The 20,806-nt window shown below is 40.0% G+C and overlaps 1 protein-coding gene across 3 annotated transcripts in view; it reads left to right on the plus strand.

The window, feature by feature from the left end:
* Window positions 1–20,338, plus strand: part of cdc14ab (cell division cycle 14Ab) — a 28,643-nt gene extending 8,305 nt beyond the window's left edge. For 2 of the 3 annotated variants that reach the window (XM_006803594.2, XM_006803595.3), the window contains exons 6-16: window positions 647–713; window positions 1,071–1,133; window positions 1,853–1,940; window positions 5,323–5,553; window positions 6,173–6,311; window positions 9,151–9,331; window positions 9,936–10,036; window positions 12,053–12,100; window positions 12,199–12,315; window positions 12,988–13,348; window positions 17,560–20,338. In XM_006803594.2, coding sequence (XP_006803657.1) covers window positions 647–713; window positions 1,071–1,133; window positions 1,853–1,940; window positions 5,323–5,553; window positions 6,173–6,311; window positions 9,151–9,331; window positions 9,936–10,036; window positions 12,053–12,100; window positions 12,199–12,315; window positions 12,988–13,348; window positions 17,560–17,589 — 1,426 coding nt within the window. In that variant the 3' untranslated portion in view covers window positions 17,590–20,338. The remainder of the gene's footprint in view (window positions 1–646; window positions 714–1,070; window positions 1,134–1,852; window positions 1,941–5,322; window positions 5,554–6,172; window positions 6,312–9,150; window positions 9,332–9,935; window positions 10,037–12,052; window positions 12,101–12,198; window positions 12,316–12,987; window positions 13,349–17,559) is intronic. The other variant, XM_006803596.2, reaches the window with a different exon arrangement.
* The last annotated feature ends 468 nt before the right edge of the window (window positions 20,339–20,806 follow it).

Below are 20,806 nucleotides of genomic sequence, written 5' to 3' on the forward strand. Positions count from 1 at the left end.
AATGCTACGTCCGGATGAACAGAGTCGACTTTCTGGGACACTCTTCAGGATGTAGAAGAAGAGTCTGCCAGTAGATGGCTTTTTCAAAGACATTTGCTGAAAAATAGAGTGGAACACTTCAGTTTATTCTGGCTTGGGTACATTTTCAGTACAGCTGGGAAAATAGTGTGTAAAATATGGATGTTAAACAAAAACATGTCAGTAATGATTCATTGTAAGACTGACCTTTTCAATCTTAAGTCTAAAATACATCAGACAAGAAAAGCTGCGGCGGTCTTATTTAAATAACCTTTAATAAATAGTTGTTGGACAAACAAAGCAGGCAGGCCAGCTAAAATATTGGCTTGGGTTAACACATCACAGCCAGTCTCTTCAGCTTTAAAAGCTCATCCTGCTAGCATGCCAAAACTGTTAGACAACCTGTTTTGCTCTCCTAAAACTTTCCTAGTGGGACTTGTTCTTCCAGGAGGCGTGCACCCCTACATAAAGACTACACAGGACTACTCACAAATGCCACACTGTCAGTGGACAGGGTGCTTTGTTGGTGTTGTGTTAAATGGAGTTTTTGAATTGTGTAATGTCTATTAGCTTCCTAGTATATGGGCTAAGCTGCTGTATGGTGTCTTCACAATATGTATCTCTGCAGGGATGCTTCTTTTGGGAATTGCACCTTCAACCTGACTGTGTTGGACTGCTTGCAGGGCATCAGGAAGGTGAGGTCAATGTGCCGTCTGCTGAGTACTTGAATTTAAAATCTTAGTTTATTGGATTAATGACATTTTTTTTTCCACAGTAGATGTTCCACACTACCTTTTTTCTGTGGGCATTATTACATTTTCTGTTTCTTTTAGTGTCTATAGTACAGTTTACACACATTACATTTACATAGATCAAATTACTCTTGTAATGTACTGAGTTCTACATTTTTAACATTTTTGTTAAATCTATTATATCTTTATATTTTATTGCTCTGCTGGACCATTACTGCAGCCATCTTGCAGCTTTGTTGCCGATCTTTCTGCCCTCAGTTTTGTTCAGTTGTTTACAGAGTCAGTCATTCTGTGTTTCAGGCTCTGCAGCATGGCTTCTTCAACTTCGAAACCTTTGATGTAGACGAGTATGAACACTATGAGGTATGAATACTCACATCATTAGTTACCAGCCGCTGCCAGTGTTTACTTCATCAAGTCAGTCTTTAAAATTCAGTTAGAAGGGAAAGGTTTAGAAAGACAAAAAACAATCTGAGCCTGGTTGACAGTCATATAACTTTTGACATCAAAGCAAAACACGAAGAGAGTCACTCCAACTGAGTTCTGTCTACATTTGTAATGAATTAAGATTTGTTTTAAAGAAAGTCAGCAAAAAATTAATACAAAATTCAGCGTGTTTGTTTTGCAGACTAAAAGGATGTTTACTATTCTCACATTATGTAGACAAAAGCACTCCTTGCAGAATGGAAAGAATCTTACTATAATGCACAAAATCACAAGTTGAGCAAGCAAACTAGGCACACAGGTACATCTTAGACCCCTGTCGCTTCTTATCTATATCAAATATTGATGGAAATACACATAAATATATAGGAAGTTCCCCTTGTTTAAATAAACAGCATCTACCACTCGTATTTCTAATTTTCTTAAATGGATTAAGTACAGCTCTCAGGGCATTATTAGTTAAAATTTAACTGACAAATATTCAGGATTTTCATCATCATTTCTGGCGTAGTGGCTGCAAGCATTCATTCATGATCTAAATAATTGATAGTCTTAGCTTTTGTTAACCTGATGTGTGTGCTTGCTTTTACTACATCTTCTAAAGGTTTTTTGTTGTTGTTGTTGTTTTTTGTTGGTAGCGCGTGGAGAATGGAGATCTGAACTGGATTGTACCAGGAAAGTTTTTGGCCTTCAGTGGTCCTCATCCTAAAACTAAAGTGGAGAACGGTGAGTGAACGTGTTCAGACTGCAGCCTGTCTTTTCTGCAATAGCAAGGGAGTCGGGTGTGTGTTGTTTTAGCATCTTCTTGTCTGTTATCAATTTGGTCGGTTGTGGAAATGGGGGGTGGAGTGGGTTTAGGGTTAGAACACCTCCAGTTACATCATCAGAAGGTCAGATACCATTACCTCAGCTGGGGTATACCAGGGGTGAGCATTTAATTTACACGAAATATGAGGTCCGCGGCAATAAGATAAACTCAGTCTGCTCAGTATTCATTTTGTGTCGTTATAAACTGTTACTGGTAAGGATAGACATTAGTTAGGCATTGGAAATGTTAAATGTTTTTGCCCCCCGCTAGTGTCTCCCATGGCAAATTGAATGATTCAAAAACCCCTAAGAGCAGAAGATCCAGGGAACAGTTCACTCTGCCTGGGATAGGCTTACTAGGGCCCCCGCCCTCGAGCCAGGCCCAGGGAGGGTGCCTGAGGGTAAGCTACTGGTGGCTGGTCCATAGTCCGTAGGGCCCGGTCGGGCACAACCCGAAAAGGGACATGGGCCCACATACCTGTAGGCCCACCACCCGCAGAAGGCGACGTAAGGGTCGGGTGTATTGTGTGCTGTGCGGTTCCCGGTCGCAAACAGTCAAGTTCTTGTATTTTGTCTGCACATTGGGCCTCATAGTGATTGAAACACAGCTCTCTGTTCTCCACAAACTAAGCGCTTGGCTATGTTGCCGCCAATGACAGAAAATAAATACTTAAAATTCCACATTTTAGTAAAAACCCTACAATCATCTTTATGCAACCATTAGTAAATTAAAAAACAGTAGCCTTCTATATAGTTGTGTTGTGATTTGCCACAGACTGCATGCAAACTGCATGATGTATACTTATGTACTTTAAATCTTAATTTACCATTGACCTCATGTGGGCCAGTCAGCAACAACCAAGGGACTAGATGTGGCCAATTCAAAAATCTCATCTTGCTACTCACAGATGTCCACAGTCGAGTGCACAATGCAGTCACTGGGAACTTTGTTATGCTGCAGTTATATACTAGTTCACAAGAAGTAGCAACACTGTCTTGTAGCTAGTGCTTGTATTGAGTGTGTTGAGTAGCAGATGCTACTACCACAATGCTAGTCGTGCCGGATTTACACAGCTTACTATCTCTGGGTGCCAGGAGACTAGTGTTAAATGGTTGTAGCATAGGTCTGAAGTATGGCGGGGTCACATGCTCCTCTCCTGCAAAAGCATCAGTGAAGTGTTGAAGGGGTTTCTGAACTGGCTTCTCTGTATCCTGGCATGTAGGTACAACAGGCCTGGTTTTCATGTTGACAGAGTGGGCTTTAGATGGGGTCTTTCCTATTCCAGGACCCTCTCTCAAGCATTAGCAGTCTTCATTCCCAGTGAGTGGTGATGAGCTGGTGGTGAACTGGTAGACATGGCATAGAAATGGCCCAGGTGGTATTGGCGTTGTTGTGTTGTGTCATGTTCTGTAACACATAAAATAATAACAAAGAAAAAGTAAATCTTTCATTTTTATGTAAAAAGGCATATCAAAGACAAATTAACATCCACCTGCGTTTAGTAGAGATATATAAGTTTACTGTGTTGCATAATGTGTAAACTACAAATGCCTTTAGCTTGTAAATATTGGTGAAATCACCACCAAATGAGGAAAATTGATGTTTTGTTGTTGTTTTATTTTTTAAATAGATCTTTTCAGTCTCTAATAATTATATATGTAAACTACATCCCTGTCTCTACTCAGCTGGGGCTCTCATTCACTGTTACAATCTTCAGTCTAACACACATGCACACACTCCAATAGGGTTAACAGTTTATGTTACGGAGTTTCACTTTTACAAGTTGTAAGCTGTGCACATCTAAACACTTCAAATAGATAATCTGTTGTTCATTAGCCATATTAACTCTTTAAATCTATACAACTTTTACTTTTTCATATTTTTTTTTCTTATTTCAGACCAGTTGATTTAGTTTTGCACTCACCAATGGCCAGATGAAATCTGTAATTTTCTGTAAACTTCTAGCCTGCTTGTGCCACTGTGGGATCTTCCCACGTTATCAACTGCCCTCTACTGTTCCCTGTTTGAAGCCTGGGGACAGATTTGGTCAAAAGGCTGTCTTAAAGAGAGATTGCTGATTGTTAATTGCTTTCATTCAATTCAGTTCAATTCAGTTCAATTTAATTTTATTTATACAGCGCCAAATCACAACAACAGTTGCCTCGTGGCGCTTTATATTGTAAGGTAGACCCTACAATAATACATACTTAGTCTTAGTCTTGGTTAAGCGTGTAGCGGAGATCCATGCTCTCCCTCAGCCCTTCCCACTATGGTTTTCCATTTGGTACCTAGTTCATGAATCTATCTGAAAATGTGAAATTATACACTGTATGCCACTGGTTGGCTAGTCACTCGATGATCATAACAATGACTCCTTCATGAAAATCAAAACTGCAAATTTTGAAACTCAGCAGCAAGGGAAATGGCCAAACCAAACAGCGTGGTCCCCGAGCCTGAAAAAAAAAAAGCTGGCATACAATCGCCTCGACATCCAAGGCGGATGTTGTTTTTGTGTCACATACAAATGATGCCACAACTTTTAAATGCATCGCTATAACGGTCCACACGTTGAGGTGGTATTCAATTTTAATGCAAAACAACGGAAACAGTCGAGTTGAGTCAAGTTGAAGGATGTCATTTACAAAAACATTTAGGAATATTTATGTGGAGTGCTAATAAAGTAAGAAAAAAGTTGGTAAAGGATTATTTTCCTGGGATGAGTTGGGCTATTAATTAATTTTTGGGGAGGAACTGAATTACATATCTATTCAAAACTGCCCGACACAGAAGTTGATCAGTTAAAATTTCCTGCAAGGGGAATATTCATTAAAATCTTGGGTAGATTCTTTGTCACCCAGTGATATTAAAGTGCTTATGCAAACAGGCCACCACAGCAGATTGGGGATCCGGCGTAAAAGTCTGCTGAGCTTCTTCATGCAACCCCAAGGAGTATTGTCTTTAATAGTTTATGCACTCACCTATTTGGACCCGGGTTAGGTTGTACCTTTCTAGGTAAAGGAAGCAATAGAGCAGTAAACGGTTTTGGTTTTTTTTGTTGTAAGACTTTTTTCATCACCTCTGTTCTCCTTAGGAAATGAGAAAAGAGGCAAATACACCAGTCATATGGATCAAATAAGCAGAAACAATATATAGTGTGTTCTGAGTCAAATGACGATGATGTGGCATCACAGCTTAACCAGGTGTGACTACATTGACCAAAGTCAGGCCAATCTAGTCTCCCAATGAAACAAAAGCATTAAAGGATGTAAGTGACATCTGTTGTCATTCTGCCTACTGCAGGTTACCCTCTGCATGCTCCTGAGGCTTACTTCCCATACTTCAGAAAACACAATGTGACTACTATCATCCGTCTTAACAAGAAGATCTACGACGCCAAACGCTTCACTGATGCAGGCTTCAGCCACTACGACCTTTTCTTCCCAGATGGCACCACACCCAACGACATCATCGCACGGCGCTTTCTGCACATCTGTGAGAATACAGATGGTGCTGTGGCCGTCCACTGCAAGGGTATGTCCTGTCCTCTATCTGGTTCTGATGGTGTAGATGTTAATTAATATTATTAATAATTCAGTGTCCAACCTAAACCCCCCTGGTCAGTGGCTCACAGTTTTACTGGCTCATGGCTTTTTATTAACTTGTTTAAAACAACAACAACAACAACCCTTTAAAAAATATTGACACAATTTAATTAACACAGTATTTTATATTATTTCACTTTCAATATGAAAAAGTATTATGAATACCTTGAAATAAATATGATCTAATACACCCCAATGCCCCCCTTTAGACTCACCCCTGTTTGCTGCAGGTAAGGCTATATCTAATATAGGACGGCTGGCATCAGCCTTGAGCAGGCAGGATGAATCGTTGCAGCCCTAATATTTACATTTTGGAGCAAGTGAGGGGATCTTTCCAAATCCCTAGACCCTTCAGGCAGGCTTTAGAAGTTTAACGGAAGTGACCAGTCTATTGTCATTTAGCATGTGGTACTTATCTGCAGTTGGTGCAGTGAGTTAGTGGTGTTCATCCACAGAGTTTGTGATAGAAACAAACAAGAAGGCTGTTTGAAGTCTACTTTAATACTTCTCTGCTGACTCACTAGTTCACTTCTTTGTCTTTCTGCCAGCTGGTCTGGGCAGGACGGGAACTCTAATTGGCTGTTACCTGATGAAACATTACCGCTTCACAGCAGGTGAGGCCATCGCATGGATACGGATCTGCAGACCGGGCTCTGTTATTGGACCCCAGCAGAACTTCTTAGAGGAGTAGGTCTCTCATTATTTGTTTGATTGTATCTCTGCCTTTCATTTTTGTGAGTGTTTTCATCTTTCAGAAAGAACAACAAACAAATTCTTAAGATGTAAAGATAAACAGTATTCAGTTGTATGATGCATCAAACTAGCTTGCTTCCAAAATTTACTCATATTTTGTCCACAAACATCTATAATTTTGGTAAGTTTACGTATATTCACTGTGGGCATTAATGCTACTGAAATTCTGGGCTTTTAAATGTTTTTTTTGTAGCTGTTCTTTTTGCAGGGTGGAATGATTATATAGTCATACATCTTTAAGTATTTAAAACAAACAAACAAACAAACAAAAAAAGATTGGGGGCACAGGTTTTAACCATCTAGCTGTTGAGTTCGGCTGAAGCTGAATAATTTTGAGGTAGTTGTTCTTCTTCTTCATTATATCCTCTTTATGCAGTGGACCAGTACCACTGGCAGGAAAACAGCCCCAGAGCATGATGCATGAGCAGCACCATGCTTGACAGTGTTCTTACGTTTGAAATACTCACCTTTACTCCTCCAAACATATCTCCTGTCATTTTGGCTAAACAGCTCAGGCATTTTCTCATCTGACCATAAAACATTTCTCCAGAAGGCATTTGGCTTGTCCGTGTGGGCAGCTGCAAATTGCAGTCAAGCTTAAATTCATTTTGAAGTAAGTGCCCCGGTCGGCGCCCTCCAAGTCCACCCTGAAGCAATACTCACTTCACTGTGGATAGGGACACTGTGTTTAACTTGGTGTTCCACCAGTTTCCTGTCATCTGAGGGTGAGAGCTTGGCTCGTTGTCCAGACCTTGGCAAAGTGTTGGCCAATCCAAATAAGTTGTACTTTTGGACAATTCTTGGAAGTAATGCTCTTGGGAAGTATGGTTCTTTAGAAAGTGGTCCGGAAAAATATCTTCCCAGCTTGTGTAAATCTACAACTCTCCTTCTCAGATGATCCTGTCCTTGTGATATTTCTTGGTAGTAGCAGGACCTGGTGATCTTGTTCATGTTTCACAAAGATGAAATTAGAATTGAATATCACTCCCAGGTTACTGACAGCTGATTTTGCATAAACTGATAAAGGACAAATGAAGGACTTGATGCTTGGATGCAGTTTATCTAAATGAGTTTTTTTTTTAATTGCACGCATCCATTCCCTAATATAAGATAAGACAGTTTCAGCAGTGTCACCACTTACAACGTCATGTTACCATAATAAGCACAGCCTCAGTGCTGTGAACCTGAATGTTTTTTTTTCAAAGACATTGCTTCGACGTAGGTGTAGAGAGCCTTTCCAAAACAGTATTCAGTTGCATGATGCAACTATAAAAGGTAACTTTGAGATTGGTCATTAATTGTCGTGGTCAGAGGGATCAAGACTATATTTTTTGATGATGGTTGTACAGAGGCTGTCTTTAAGTATTCTGCGACACAGCCAGTGGAGAGAGAACTGTTAATTATTGAAAGTAACCAAAGGCCTGTGACATCTAAAACTTCCTAAAGAAATTTTGGAGGAGCCTCTATGTATTATTTTGATTCTGTGTGCATTAAAGAAAATTCAAAATAAATTCAAACTTGTGCACCAAAATTATAATACAGTAGTAATACAGTCATAAAAGATGTCTGTATTATTCCACCATCCAAAAATACCTGGCCATCCATGCTTGTGATTTGTGAAAGTAAAGCTCTGACCCCAACTATATCTACTACATAAGTGCAGTGTAAAAAAAGAAACAAACAAAAAGCTGAACCATAGTTTGGTGTAATGCCAGTTTGTACCACAAGATGGTGCAACAAGTTAATGTCACATTCATTCTGCCCTGTCTACATGAAAGAGAGGCAATGATCATGGATCACGGGTATTCTAGTAAATGTGAGAAGCACATGAAAGTAAATGGAAGGTGTGATACTCATGACCACCAGCACTGACTCCCAGAAAGAAACCAAAAGAAGTGAAACAGAAAATATTGTGATAATAATATCATTTTTTTAAGAAACCTTCTGATAGGGCAGTCGACTTTTAAAGTTAGTCGACTTTTAAATTTAGTTTTTAGAAGATTTAACTGGTGACTTCTATATATTCAGTTTTATGTTTTGGTGACTGTTGAAAATAAAGTTAATTTTATAGCGCCTCAAAATAGCCTCATCTTGTATTTATCCTGCATCTGAAACAGTGCAGAAACTACTTTAATGTGTGACCATCCAGTTTTGCTCTTAAAACCTGTAATCAGATTACCAAGTTACTGCAGGCTAGTATAGAGCAGCTAAGTTTGTTTCGTCATTAAACTATGTTTCTGTGAACACATGTTTGAATGTGGTGAAGATTTCAATCAGCACATAGTGGTTTGAGTCTGAGCTCTGCAGCTACTCAACAAACAGCTGAAATTTTTAACTGCTTAAGTTTTTTAATTAGCGATCTATCACTTCAAAAACATTTTTTTATCCAGTGTGACAAATTAATGTTTTGTTGGGATATAGTAGTTTGCAGTTCAGGGTCCTGTTGTCTGTAAGTTAGTTAAAACAAGGCTCAGTTTGTCCTAGTTATATTGATCCTGTTTATTTGGTTCTTCAATCCAATAAGCCTTCAAACCCACAAGACAATTAAGATTAACCAAATAGATTTAAGGGTTTGTTGCTATATCAATCAGTCAAACAACAGTTTCAAAGAGCAAAAAGATCCAGGGTCTGGCTGACAACAACTTGATCCGACAAAAACATTAATCCAAATAAGTTTTTTATTTGCATGAGACAAAATTTAAGCAACTGTGAAGCAGGATCTTTAAAGAAAACCAGTTGTAGCATCAACATTGATGTATGTTTGCATTAACAGGAAGCAGGCAGCGCTGTGGTCACTCGGAGACAATCAGCATTCCCAAAAAGCCAAGCAGGAGGAGAGGGCTATGCCTCATCTCATCACCAGTATGGAGGAGCTCACATTAAACCCTACACACATCAACACAAACCCTAACGGCAACTTGACCAGATCGCAGAGCTCCGACCAACTACATGAGGTAGGACACACACACACACACACACACACACACACACACACACACACACACACACACACACACACACACACACACACACACACACTTCAGCATTCATAATCATAATCAAAACACATTATGTGATCTTTATCAAAAAAAAGTCTTGTTTCCTCTTTGTGTTTCTTATCACATTACAATATTACAAAGAAGTGAATTTTCTGTGAGGTAATTCAACAAACTCCCAAAATATTGCACAATTAAACATTGAAAGCTGGCCTGCTTTTATTTAAGTGTATTGAGCTTTAAAGATTGAATTGGTGTTTAGTTTTTGCATGACTATTTAGTCTTAGGCTTGTCTTGATGATAGGATTGAGTTGGAAACAGGAGCTTTGTCTTTGACTGCTGATCGGTCAGGATCAGCTATTTGTTGATGGTTCACTTTTAATCACAGGTATTAGGCACTCATTGATATTCTTTACTTACTGTTAGTTTTTCTTTTACATCATTATGATTATTCTGTCATTATTATTGTTAATAGCATCATTTATTTATTTATTGTGAGTTTATTCTCATTGTGAAGTGCAACATATCAGTTGTCATATGGTATTTTTGTTTTATGTTTCAGGGTGACCAAACAGACGGCGGGCTGGGCCTGACTCAGGGAGACAAACTGAGAGCCTTAAAGAGCCGACGCTTCCCCCGTCCGGCCACTACTAGTGCCCTGAGGTACTAAAACCTAACCAAATCAGTACCACCCATTACAGCTGAAACTTTTCAGTGGGAAAAATGTGATCTCTTCAAACTCAGCTGACTGCACATTTCCCCAACTTATAAGCGGTACATTTGCATAATGGCTGAAACTAGCAACACTGACTAACTAATGGGCTGTGAGGTCAGTCTGATGACATGACCACTGGTCAATGGCCATGAGTACCATTCACAAAGAGTTGGGGAATGGCTGCAATCACAGCATTGTAAGATGGTGAAAGATGGGTAAGGATTCAAGCAGGCCATACATGTGATAAGGGAACAACCAATTCTGAATCTAAGGGAACCACTTTTATCATCTTACAATGGCGCGATCAGCTGAACTTTCAGGTTCTGTGTCAGTTCTTTGCTGTTTTTTTTCTGTTTCTTAAAGACATGACTTTCATATACCGTTCATCTTCTGTAAATGGTTCTTTAGGCCTGCCACTTCTTCTTTTGTTCTTCACAATGTCCATTTTCTTCCAATTTTTTAATTCACAAGGAAGGAGGAGAAAGAGAGAGGACTGCTTACTTGTCGTTATTTATAAAAAATATTTTTAGTTTAGTACCAAGCAATTTTTCAGGATTGGGAGTCCTTCCTGCAATCAGAACACACACTTAGGGCCGTCCGAAAAAAGCCTGCCGTGCAGCGGTCTCTTGTACCTTATTGCTTTGAGCACTAGATTTCGATATTGCAGAAGCTGTGCCATGCTGAGATATGCATGCTAGTATTCAGCTGATAGTTCTTTGAGAATCACCTTGTTGGTGGAAAAATGCGGTTTCATGTCTTGTTAAACTGTGTTATCTTGGGCAGTTTTCATCGATTTGGGTGAAGAAATATGAATAAATAAATAAAAGTTGATTCTGTTCATCTGGACGTTGCGTTTTCAGTGGGAGAAACATTTCGTCACTTATCCAAGTGACGTCTTCAGTCTCAGCTGACTGGTGGTTTCCCCAAGCTTATAAACAGTACATTTGCATAATGACTGAGACTAGCACCACTCAGGGAACAATGGGCTGGGAGGTCAGTTCCTTGATCATATGCAAATTCTCAGTAGCATGGGAAGCAGAGCCTTCAGTTGCTCTGCTCCCAGGCAGATTATAACCTTGAAATCTGTTCAAGTGTGCATATTGAATGTGAACTTATTGTTTATTTTGTCTTGTTTTTAAGTGTTCTTCGTGCTGTCTTTCTTCTGTTATATATTTTTTATTCTTATTGTGAAGTGTCCTTGGGTGTCTTGTAAGGTGCTTTTAAATAAAATGTATTATTATAATTATGTGTAGACACAACCCTGGTTCAGCCTTTGAGTTATGTGTGTTAATTTACGCTTAAACGATTCATAGTTCACCTTTTTCTAGAGCTTGTGACAACTACAGCCACTTTGGGTGATATGAAGCAGGAGTGGCCAAAATAATCATTACATACACGAAGTGGGAGGAACCCGAGTTAAACTTTCTCAGCTTTCACACAAGCAATTGAAGTGACTACCAGTGAAAGCAAAGGATATTGTTGACTGAGATATGAGGGGGTGGTAAATTTATTAAAGGCTTAACTAGTTAACCAAAGTCTGGAATTTCCACTGGCAATCAAGCGTCACCTTCAAGGCTGTGTGCAAATTGCTTTATAAGTGGACAGAACATCAGAGCTCCTGGGATCCTAATGCAGTTCCTGAGATATTAAATTGGTTTCACTTAAAGGAATAAGCTACAAGAGACTGTTGCACTGCAGTAACTCACAGGCTCTTTTCGGATGGCCCTAAGTGTGTGTGTTCTGATTGCAGGAAGCGCTCCGAATCCCGGAAAACTGCTTGGCACTGAACTAAAAGTATTTCTTATAAACCAGGACAAGTGAACCCTCCTCTATCTTTCTCCGCCTTCTTCTTCCCCTGCCCCCCTGCTGAAAGGTGGCAGGCTGATTTTTCAGGCACTGGCATGTAGTCTGTCTTGTCTTAAGTTTTGTTCGGAGCCTGCATTGACAAAGATGTCATTTTTCAGAGTGGAGGAGATAAATGTTCACAGTAGATCAGCCTCCCAACCACTCAGGTACAATTCCTCACAGCCAAACATATTACAGCTTTCCTCAGTGCACACAAGAACATAGGAATCGTGACTTTTGATCACCATTGTATGTTTGTGTCCAGACTGTCGATGGGCGCCACTTCCCCACTCAAGTCCACCAACTACCCGACATCCTCCAATTCTGCTGCAGCCAAGAGGATCGGGAAGAGTCCATCATCAACAATGTCAAACATCAGGAGGTCAGTGATCCCAAAGACCTCCTTTATCACACCCGTCTCACCTACATCACATCACCTCCTTTATAACCTACTGCTTTTCATCTGAACTCACTACTCGCCTCCTTTCTTGCTCTGTAGTACTAAGACACTACCTGTAGTACCTGTCAGAAGTACTAGTGGCTGTAGCTGAAGTGGTAGAGCAGGTCACCTACTAATTGGAGAGTTAGTGGTTCAGTCCCATCTGCTCCAGTCTGCATGCAAGATACTAACCCATGCAACACCAGATTTCTTTAAGGCACTTGAGCAGCAACTCTTAGGGTTGTCTGATGCAGTGAAGTATGAATGTGTGTGAATGTTAGATAGAAAGTGTGTGTGCATGGGTGATTGAGGGAAGTTGCGAAAAGAGTGCCCTGAGTAGAAATGCGCTATACAAGAACAAGTCCATTTACCATTTAGTAAAAGTACTTGGCTGATTTTCAACTTGTGTTTTAACAATGGCTGATTGAACCTGATCTGTTTCAGGTTTAAACTGGATTTAAATGGATTTAAGCAAAAGTAACAGGAATCCGGTTTAAACCGGTGTAGTCACCTTTACACTGACTTGAATTCAGATGGAGCAGACGTGTTGCATTATATTAGCTGTATTGTTTGTTGTAATAATTTGTTTGTGTGTTGTTTGCCTGCTGACTTCAGCTCAAATCTGAGCTCTCGATTGGCCAGCTCTCTCAGTGATCTGTACGTTGCTGACACCGAGAAGGACAGGAAGACTCTGTACTCCTCTCTTCCTCCCCCGTCCTCGTCTTCGTCTTCTCTCTCTCCAAGCTCCCCGTCATCATCTTTTACTCCACCATCTGTCTCTCGCTATGGTAATGGACCTCGCAGCATACAGCATGAAGTCAACAACAACATCAGTCTATACAGCAGCCCTGCAGTGCCCCCTACAGGAAAAGGTCTTGTTCAACCAGGGCCTCAGGACTTCAGGCCCTACAGGGGCCCTGGGCCCTACAGCGCAACAAAGGGCCCCTCAGGACGCTACCTGAGCCGCTCCATACCTGTAAGTCCTCTGACACAGCAGCAGCTTGGCCCCTCCGTCTGCGTTGCTTAGCTCTCTGTTTTCACGTCACTAACACACTGGATGCAACAGCAGATTTCTTTAAGCCACTTGAGCAGCAACTCTCAGGGCTGAAAAATGAACAGACTTTGATTGGTGAACTTCAGCCATGACATAACCAGGTTAATGACCTGCTACACAAAATAGTTTTGCTCTCTACTGTTTTTACCCTGCATACCCGCTAAACAGGGCTCAGTTGAATCTCGTAAGGCCCTGGCTTATTTGATTGACAGGTGTACAAATTACCTGTAGTTACAGAATAGCTCCTTTCCATAGTTTCTGTGGATTATTTAGTACTGACTACTCAGTATGTCTGTGCATAGTGTACGCATGCTGGCTCAAGAAAGGGCCAAACAACTAAATCTGAGGATGAGTGACATCGCAGGGATACATACTTTTACATACAGTCTGCAGGTTCACAACAGCAAAATATGAAAACAGAGTTCAATCTTGTATCTGTGACTTCTGTTTTTTTTGTGTGTTAATAATGTACAGTAGTTGATCTGGAACATTTAGACTCTCAGCCAGTAAAAACACAGCTTGTTTAATAGCTGATGTTTCCAGTGTGTTTCTGATCCATGACCTCTGCTGTTTTCCGTTTCCTTCTCTGGTGTTTCTGAACTGATCTGTGTTCTGACTGGACAGTAACAACAAGAAGAAGGGAAGAAATGATAAGGTGTCACCACTTCAAAATAAAACCCCATAAAAAGCTACACGGTATAGGATGAGCTGCTGAGACACAGAAGCCTCAAAGCCTGTAAATAACTCAGTAGTCTATTAACAGATAAGTAATTGACAACCATTCTATTAAATATGTTTATATGCCTTATTGTGTTTTATGTACTCCTAAAGATTTAATATTTTGTACATATTATTGACAAAGATTTACAATTATAAATACAATACGCAATATTTGCAGGTTGAAAAACACCTTGTCATTAGAATTCTTTTTTGTTTGTTTGTAATTTTGGGGGTTTATAAATGGGATGATAATGATCCTCTCGTTACTTTTTAATATCATGATGAACCTGGTGAATCTCTGTTTTTAAAGATGTTGTTTAGTTAATGGAGGTATGAATCAGTATATTTCTGTGGCGTTCCGCTCCTTATGTTTCTCTCAGTCATGTTAACGTCACTCACACTAACACAAAGCTGCTGCTGAGCTGAGGAACCTGCTCAGATCTCAATCCCTAAAAAGAGTTAACTTATTGTAACTAAAGTTTTAATATAACACATTTGAGAGGAGGTTGTAGGTGTTACTTGGATATGTACGTGTGTGAACATGTAGTCTTCAGCGCTTGATGACAAATCCAAATTCAATGATCTAATTTTTTTCAGAGGTTTAACAACTGGATACAGCAGGTAAAATGATCATTGAATCATTGAACATGCCACCAATTTTCTAAGTAGATAAAGGGAAAGGATCTCAAAACTGCATTGTTGGTGGCAGACAGTTGGGGTCCTAAACCACCCCCTCTGTTCTAGGATGGTCGTTCACAGTGGGCATAAATGTCCCCTTTCACTCCTCTTTCAAACCGTCTCCTCTGTCCAAAATATGAACAATGGCATCCTCGAAAGAGTGACCTTTAACATTTAGATGCAAGTGTACAGCTGAGTCTTGTCCTGTCGAGGTGGCTCTTCTATGTTGTGCCATGCCTTTGTGAAGTGGCTTAGTTTGTGTTTGGGAGTTTTGTCCTTGAGATGAGCCAGTTTTTGTCTGAGGGTGCTGCTGGGTCTGAAGTACATTGGGAGGTCATACTTATGCAAAATTCTCTTGGGTTTCTCTGATAAACCTGCTACATAAGGGATGACCATGTTGTTCTGTTTGTCATTTGACTTTTGTTTACTGTGCATCTTTCCTGATTTGATGAAAGCCTGGTTGGGATAACCATGTGTTTTAAGAGCTTTCTTTACAGGGGTGTGTTCCTTTTCTTTCCCTTCTGCTTTAGAGGGAATGTTTTCTGCTCGGTGCTGCAGGGTCCTGATTACTGATTATTTGTGATGAGTGGTGTCAGTCAAAAAGTAGATGCTGGTCTGTGTTTGTTGACTTACAGGGAAACCCACACACACAGAACTGAAGAAGCTTCTCAGATGAGAGGTGAAACTTCTTCAAGAAACTGTAGATATCCATACATTATGTGTAATAATAAGAAATGATAAAGGAAAAAGTATTGAACTGATTAAGAAAGGGAGGTGCAAACAGGCATGACAGCAGCTGAAATCTGTCAGTAATTAGAAAGCAATCCTACCACTTAGTGCAAACTAATATCAGCTGGTTCAGTGCCAACTGATGGCCTATGAAAAGGTGTCTCATACAAAAGAGTCATATAAGAAACATCTCAAGAGGGGTAAAACATACTGGTGGCATTGGTTACATTAGAATTTTTACACTGCTCCAGTGAGTTCCACTGAGCACTGCTGAAGTGAAAAGAACATCATTACACAGTAAACCGACCACGACCGGGTGGCCTCTGCAAGATTTCAGACAGAGGAGGGAAAAAAAATTCTGTTGTCAAAGAGCCCTGATATAGTCTGGTCAGATGAGACCAAAACTGAACTCTTTGAATGCCGTAACACACACCATGTTTGGAGGCCAAAAGCCGCTGCATATCACCCAAGGACAACAGTGAAGTTTGAAGGTGGGGACATCATGGTGTGGGGCTTTTAAGTATACGGCAGTGGAAGTTTTCATATAATTTGAAGGAAGAATGAGTGGAAAAATGTACCAAGACATTTTTGATAAAAATCTGCTGCCATCTACCAGGATGATGAAGCTGAAACGATGGTGGACATTTCAGCAAGACAGCGATCCCAAGCGCACAGGCACCAAAACTCTGAGCTGGTTTCAGAGAAGAAAATAAAGCTGCTAGAACGGCGCAGCCAGTCAGCTGACATGAATCTGATTTATAGAATAGAAATGTGACCTCATGAGGTGTGATCACAAACTCCTAAGGCTCTGCACATAAAACCTTGTCCCTCCTGTAAAGCATTTGTTACCTCAGAGCCTGAGGGAACAAGTCATTTAAAACTGGATCCAGGAATTTTAGGGGAAAATGCCAAGTCAGCAGTTTACAAGCTAATTTCCCTAACATGTCAGCATGTTAGGGAAATTAGGAATAGTTGAACCAGCAAAAATGAATGTTTTGGAGCAGTGGGAGGTCACAGTGCTGACCTCCTACTTATTGAGCCCTAAGAAGGCTTACTAATCAAGACATTGCCAAATATTGATGAACTGAAACAGTTGTAGGAAGTAGCAGGAAATGGCCCAGAATTCCTCCTCATGACTGTGCAAGCACTATAATCAGCTACAGGAAGCATCTGATGGAGATGCTAACAGGGGTTGTACGAGTTAATAAATTTAAGGGTTCACTTTGTTTTTTGCAGCATGCACTGTGCGTACAGCTTGGTTTCTGAACGGTTCATAAAATTGCTGCTTAGTCAAGGTATTTGTGAGTGCTTTAGCATACATGTAGGCATACATGGACAAGGACCAATGATATAGAATAAATGCAGTGCTACTGTGACTGAGATTATATATGTTAGCCACAGCACAGAGAAATGTTGTCGTCATATATTTCTGATGAAAAATGTTGTCAATTATGTAAAATGAGCTTTTGGAATAATGAAAAACCGAGCAGCATTGTCTGCTGTAAAAATGTGGGCATGTCTGCAGAGGCACAGTGCAAATGGACTGCAGGGAGCAACACACAAAGACACTGTAGATACGACTCTGTTTAGACACCTGTGTGCTTATTTTAGTTTTACACAATTAGAAAATCCCTTTCATGTTGTTGTGTCATTCCCAGCTACATTTATGTTGGTGCTGGTGACATGAACCAGCTCCACAGAGTACTGTAGAGCTTTTCATGTTTTCAGCTATGACTTTAGAAAGAACTCTAAAGTCTTGTACAGACTTTTTAGGTGGCCATGATGTTTATGATCAATATAGATTGTAAATATCATGATGAACAACCGTGCATAGGGCAAAAGTTTTAGATAAGCCTGGGTTGTTATAGTTGATTTCATGGATGTCAGTTCATCTGGAATTTCCTTTTCCCACATCGTCCTCCCACAGCTCTGTTAAAGCCCCCCACAGGAAATGCAGGGATCACATTTTCCCTAAAGTTAATCACACTGTTTGTTTTCTCTTTCAGTCTCTTCAGTCCGAGTACATCCAGTACTAAAAATACCCGACTGACCTGAAGACATTTTTCTTTTCTTTTTTCTCTCCACAACCCGGCTCCTAAATTGGATGTTCAGAGGGAACCTTCAGATCTTTTCAATGTCAGGACTGAATCTCCTGTGAGGTGATGGCTGCTTGCTCGTCAGACTGTAAATGAGCTGTCTGTAAATAAATAGTCCGCACACATGAAGATATATTTACATGGAAAAGATATATTTTATATTTGTGACAGAAAGTTGTATTTTTGTTTTAATGATCAGTGTAACTTTTTGGTAAAGTGAGGGATCAGCTGATGACAATTTGCTCTGTCATCATGGTTACAGTATTTCCGTCCGGCTTCTGATAGGTTAACCAGCATATTGTTTGGTTGATGTGACGATCAGCCCTGTTTTTTTTGTGTTTGTGTGTCTAATTTAATCTAAAGGAATACCATTATTAATAGCAGAAGAATAAGGGACCCAAAAACAGAATGTCATTAACTAAGCTCAGGGTATTAAAGTGAGAATGGGTGTGAATGTGTGTGTTGTCTCTCACTGTACCTTAAAGAACCAGTTTAGTTTTTTTTAGCGTCGTGATTGTAAAATGAAACCTCACCTCTCTGAATGAATTTGTCAGACTGAATTAAAAGTTTGGTAACAAGGCACCATTTCCACTTCAGTACAGTTTAGAACAACAAGAAGTTAATTCAAGGCCAGATTTCTGATATTTTGGCTGCCATCTTTTATATACAGTCTAACCAGTAGAGCTGGAAGGGAAACAATTTAAAGGAGATGAACAGTAAATGGAAAATGATTAGCAGGCAGTGACGCATGTGGTTGTATAGTAATGAGTTTAAGCTGTGGGATCAGGGTTAGTTTTAGCCATGTGGACAGCAGACATCAGCAGACATGCGCTTTACACTAGAAGCACTTGTTGCTGTGAGTAGCATCAGGAAGCACTTTGTGTTTAGCTAACGGTGTCAGCCCGTAGAGTCCTCTTTTTAGGAATGACTGTGATCTTCTGTGTTGTTTTATGTGGAAAATAAGTGTTCTGTATTATTCTAAAGGTTATCGCCACAGGAACTTTCTCTAGGAAACAGGAAGTTAAACTTACTTTCTCTGCTGGTACGTCCTCCGAGAATGAGCCTCTAGATTAGAACACCTTTTACCTCCGGAAGCCCCCGTGACTATTTAAAGGTTTATGAACTTTAGAAACATAGAACCTTTTCTAGCACCTCAGGATTTTATTTTAATTTAAACTTGCAAAAACCCAAAAGTTGGACTCCTGTGTAAAATGTAAATAAATCAATACAAGGATTTGCAAATGTAGTAAACATATTTTATTCTCATTATAACACAGAAAACATGTCTGAGAACATGAGCTGAGAAAATGTGCCATTTAAGAAAAATATGAGCAGTGTCAGAAAGAGTGGGACACTTTCACATTTCCCACAGTGCAGCATTCCCTCTGCTTCCAACAGCATTCCTCTCTCCTCTGGGAGAGGAATGTTGTGCCTTTCTTGTCTGACAGAGGGTTGTAGCTGCGCAGCACTGCAAATCATTGCATTTAGTCTTTATTTACATTTCGAGAGTCCTAACAGTGTCTTTGTAATTTGGATTGTGCATAGATTAACAACTTAAGCCACAGACAGGAGTGAGAAGGTGTCATTGCACCATGTCATTTCTATCTGTGTGCAGAGGACTGAAAGTGAGACCACATCAGCTGACTAATGTGCTTCACGTTACTGCTGCTTTTAGCCTGCTGTAAAATACAGGTCACGCTGTGCTGGATAAAACAATGCCCGGTATAACTTTCCTGAAGCTTTAAATGCGCTTGATGATGACATCAGCACAGTGTTGTCTTCCTTTGCACTCATGGTGTGTGTAAGAAATGAGTTTATATGTCATTTGTGGCAGATTCCTGGGTCTTTAACATTATCGTGGGCAAATGAAATCAAATCTCCAGCTACCAACTCAGAGAGATCACTCGTTCTGAAATCTTTATTCGATGGTGATGTCCCTCGGTCACATGATGGTTTAACTAAACTGACGTGAAGTGCCTTAAATATCTCAGAAATAATCGTTTGGATGAAAGTCACATATAGTTCTGAACAAATTTATGAGACCACCGGTTTTACACGAGAACAAATATTTCAGACGTATTTCACAAACTTGTTTAAAACTGAAAATTACTGAATTCCCTGAAGTTTTTATACCCAAACTTGATCTGGGACAGTGGACTGTGAATCGAACGTAACGTCCAACCACTGAAACGAAACTAATTTTTCTGTTTGCAAATGCATATAAATAAGTGTAATTTGGCATCTGGATCAAAAGGTAATTTTATTGATCTCATTTCCAAGAGAGACGTGGGAATAATTATGTGCTTTACTGTTTTCTACTCTTTTTTTTTTTTGTAAAGCAGAAAACGTCAAAAGTCATGGATAACAACAATAATGCTATTTTACAACATTAAAAATAAGATTTTCAATATAGAGCTTGGTCAGAGTTAGGTCGACTGTGACAAAACGTACACTAGGTGGTGGTCTAATACATTTGTTAAGCACCGCAAATATAAGCAATGCACAGAAGGTTTTTATTTTTGCACAACTTGTTGCTGTTATGAAGAAGTGGAAATGGATGTCTGATGTGTATTTAATGTCTTACTCAAGTGTTTTACTGAGGGAACGTTTAAAAAACATTGTAGTGTTTTTTTTTCTTTTAACAGAATTTCTGTCTGAGCAATAACAGGAAATAAAACAATTCCTCCGACTCTGAGTTTGTTCTTGATCTGTTGATGCTACCAGAGTGTGGTTTGGAAAAAAGTCTGGAACAGGACAAGTCCAGGTCAGACCCAAAATCGAACCAGTCTTAAGGCTTCATTTAACCCTTAGGTTTTGTGGCTCTCTCCCAGTGGAGGTGCATGTAAGATGTTAAGGCTCTGAGGTGCCACCTGAGTGCAAAGATGTTTTTCAAGTTAAGGGACAAAAACGTCCTGCAGTGCTCGCACGTGTGCTCCCCCTATTCTGCACTCCGTCCAAGCAGCGCTTTCACCTGAGCCGTGCCGCTGTGTCTGCAGCTCACTGTTTCCTGTTGTGTGCTGCATTTGTGAATAAACTTTTCTGGACATGACCAACCTGATTCTCTACAACATTAGTCCAAGTGTAAAACACACACATGTATACAAACAAAAGCCAAATCCAGCATAGAAGAAGCTGTCCCAAGTCCAAGACTAGTGTG

The sequence above is a fragment of the Neolamprologus brichardi genome, chromosome 17, assembly GCF_056152115.1.
Source record: "Neolamprologus brichardi isolate AB-2024 chromosome 17, ASM5615211v1, whole genome shotgun sequence".
NCBI lineage: Eukaryota > Metazoa > Chordata > Actinopteri > Cichliformes > Cichlidae > Neolamprologus > Neolamprologus brichardi.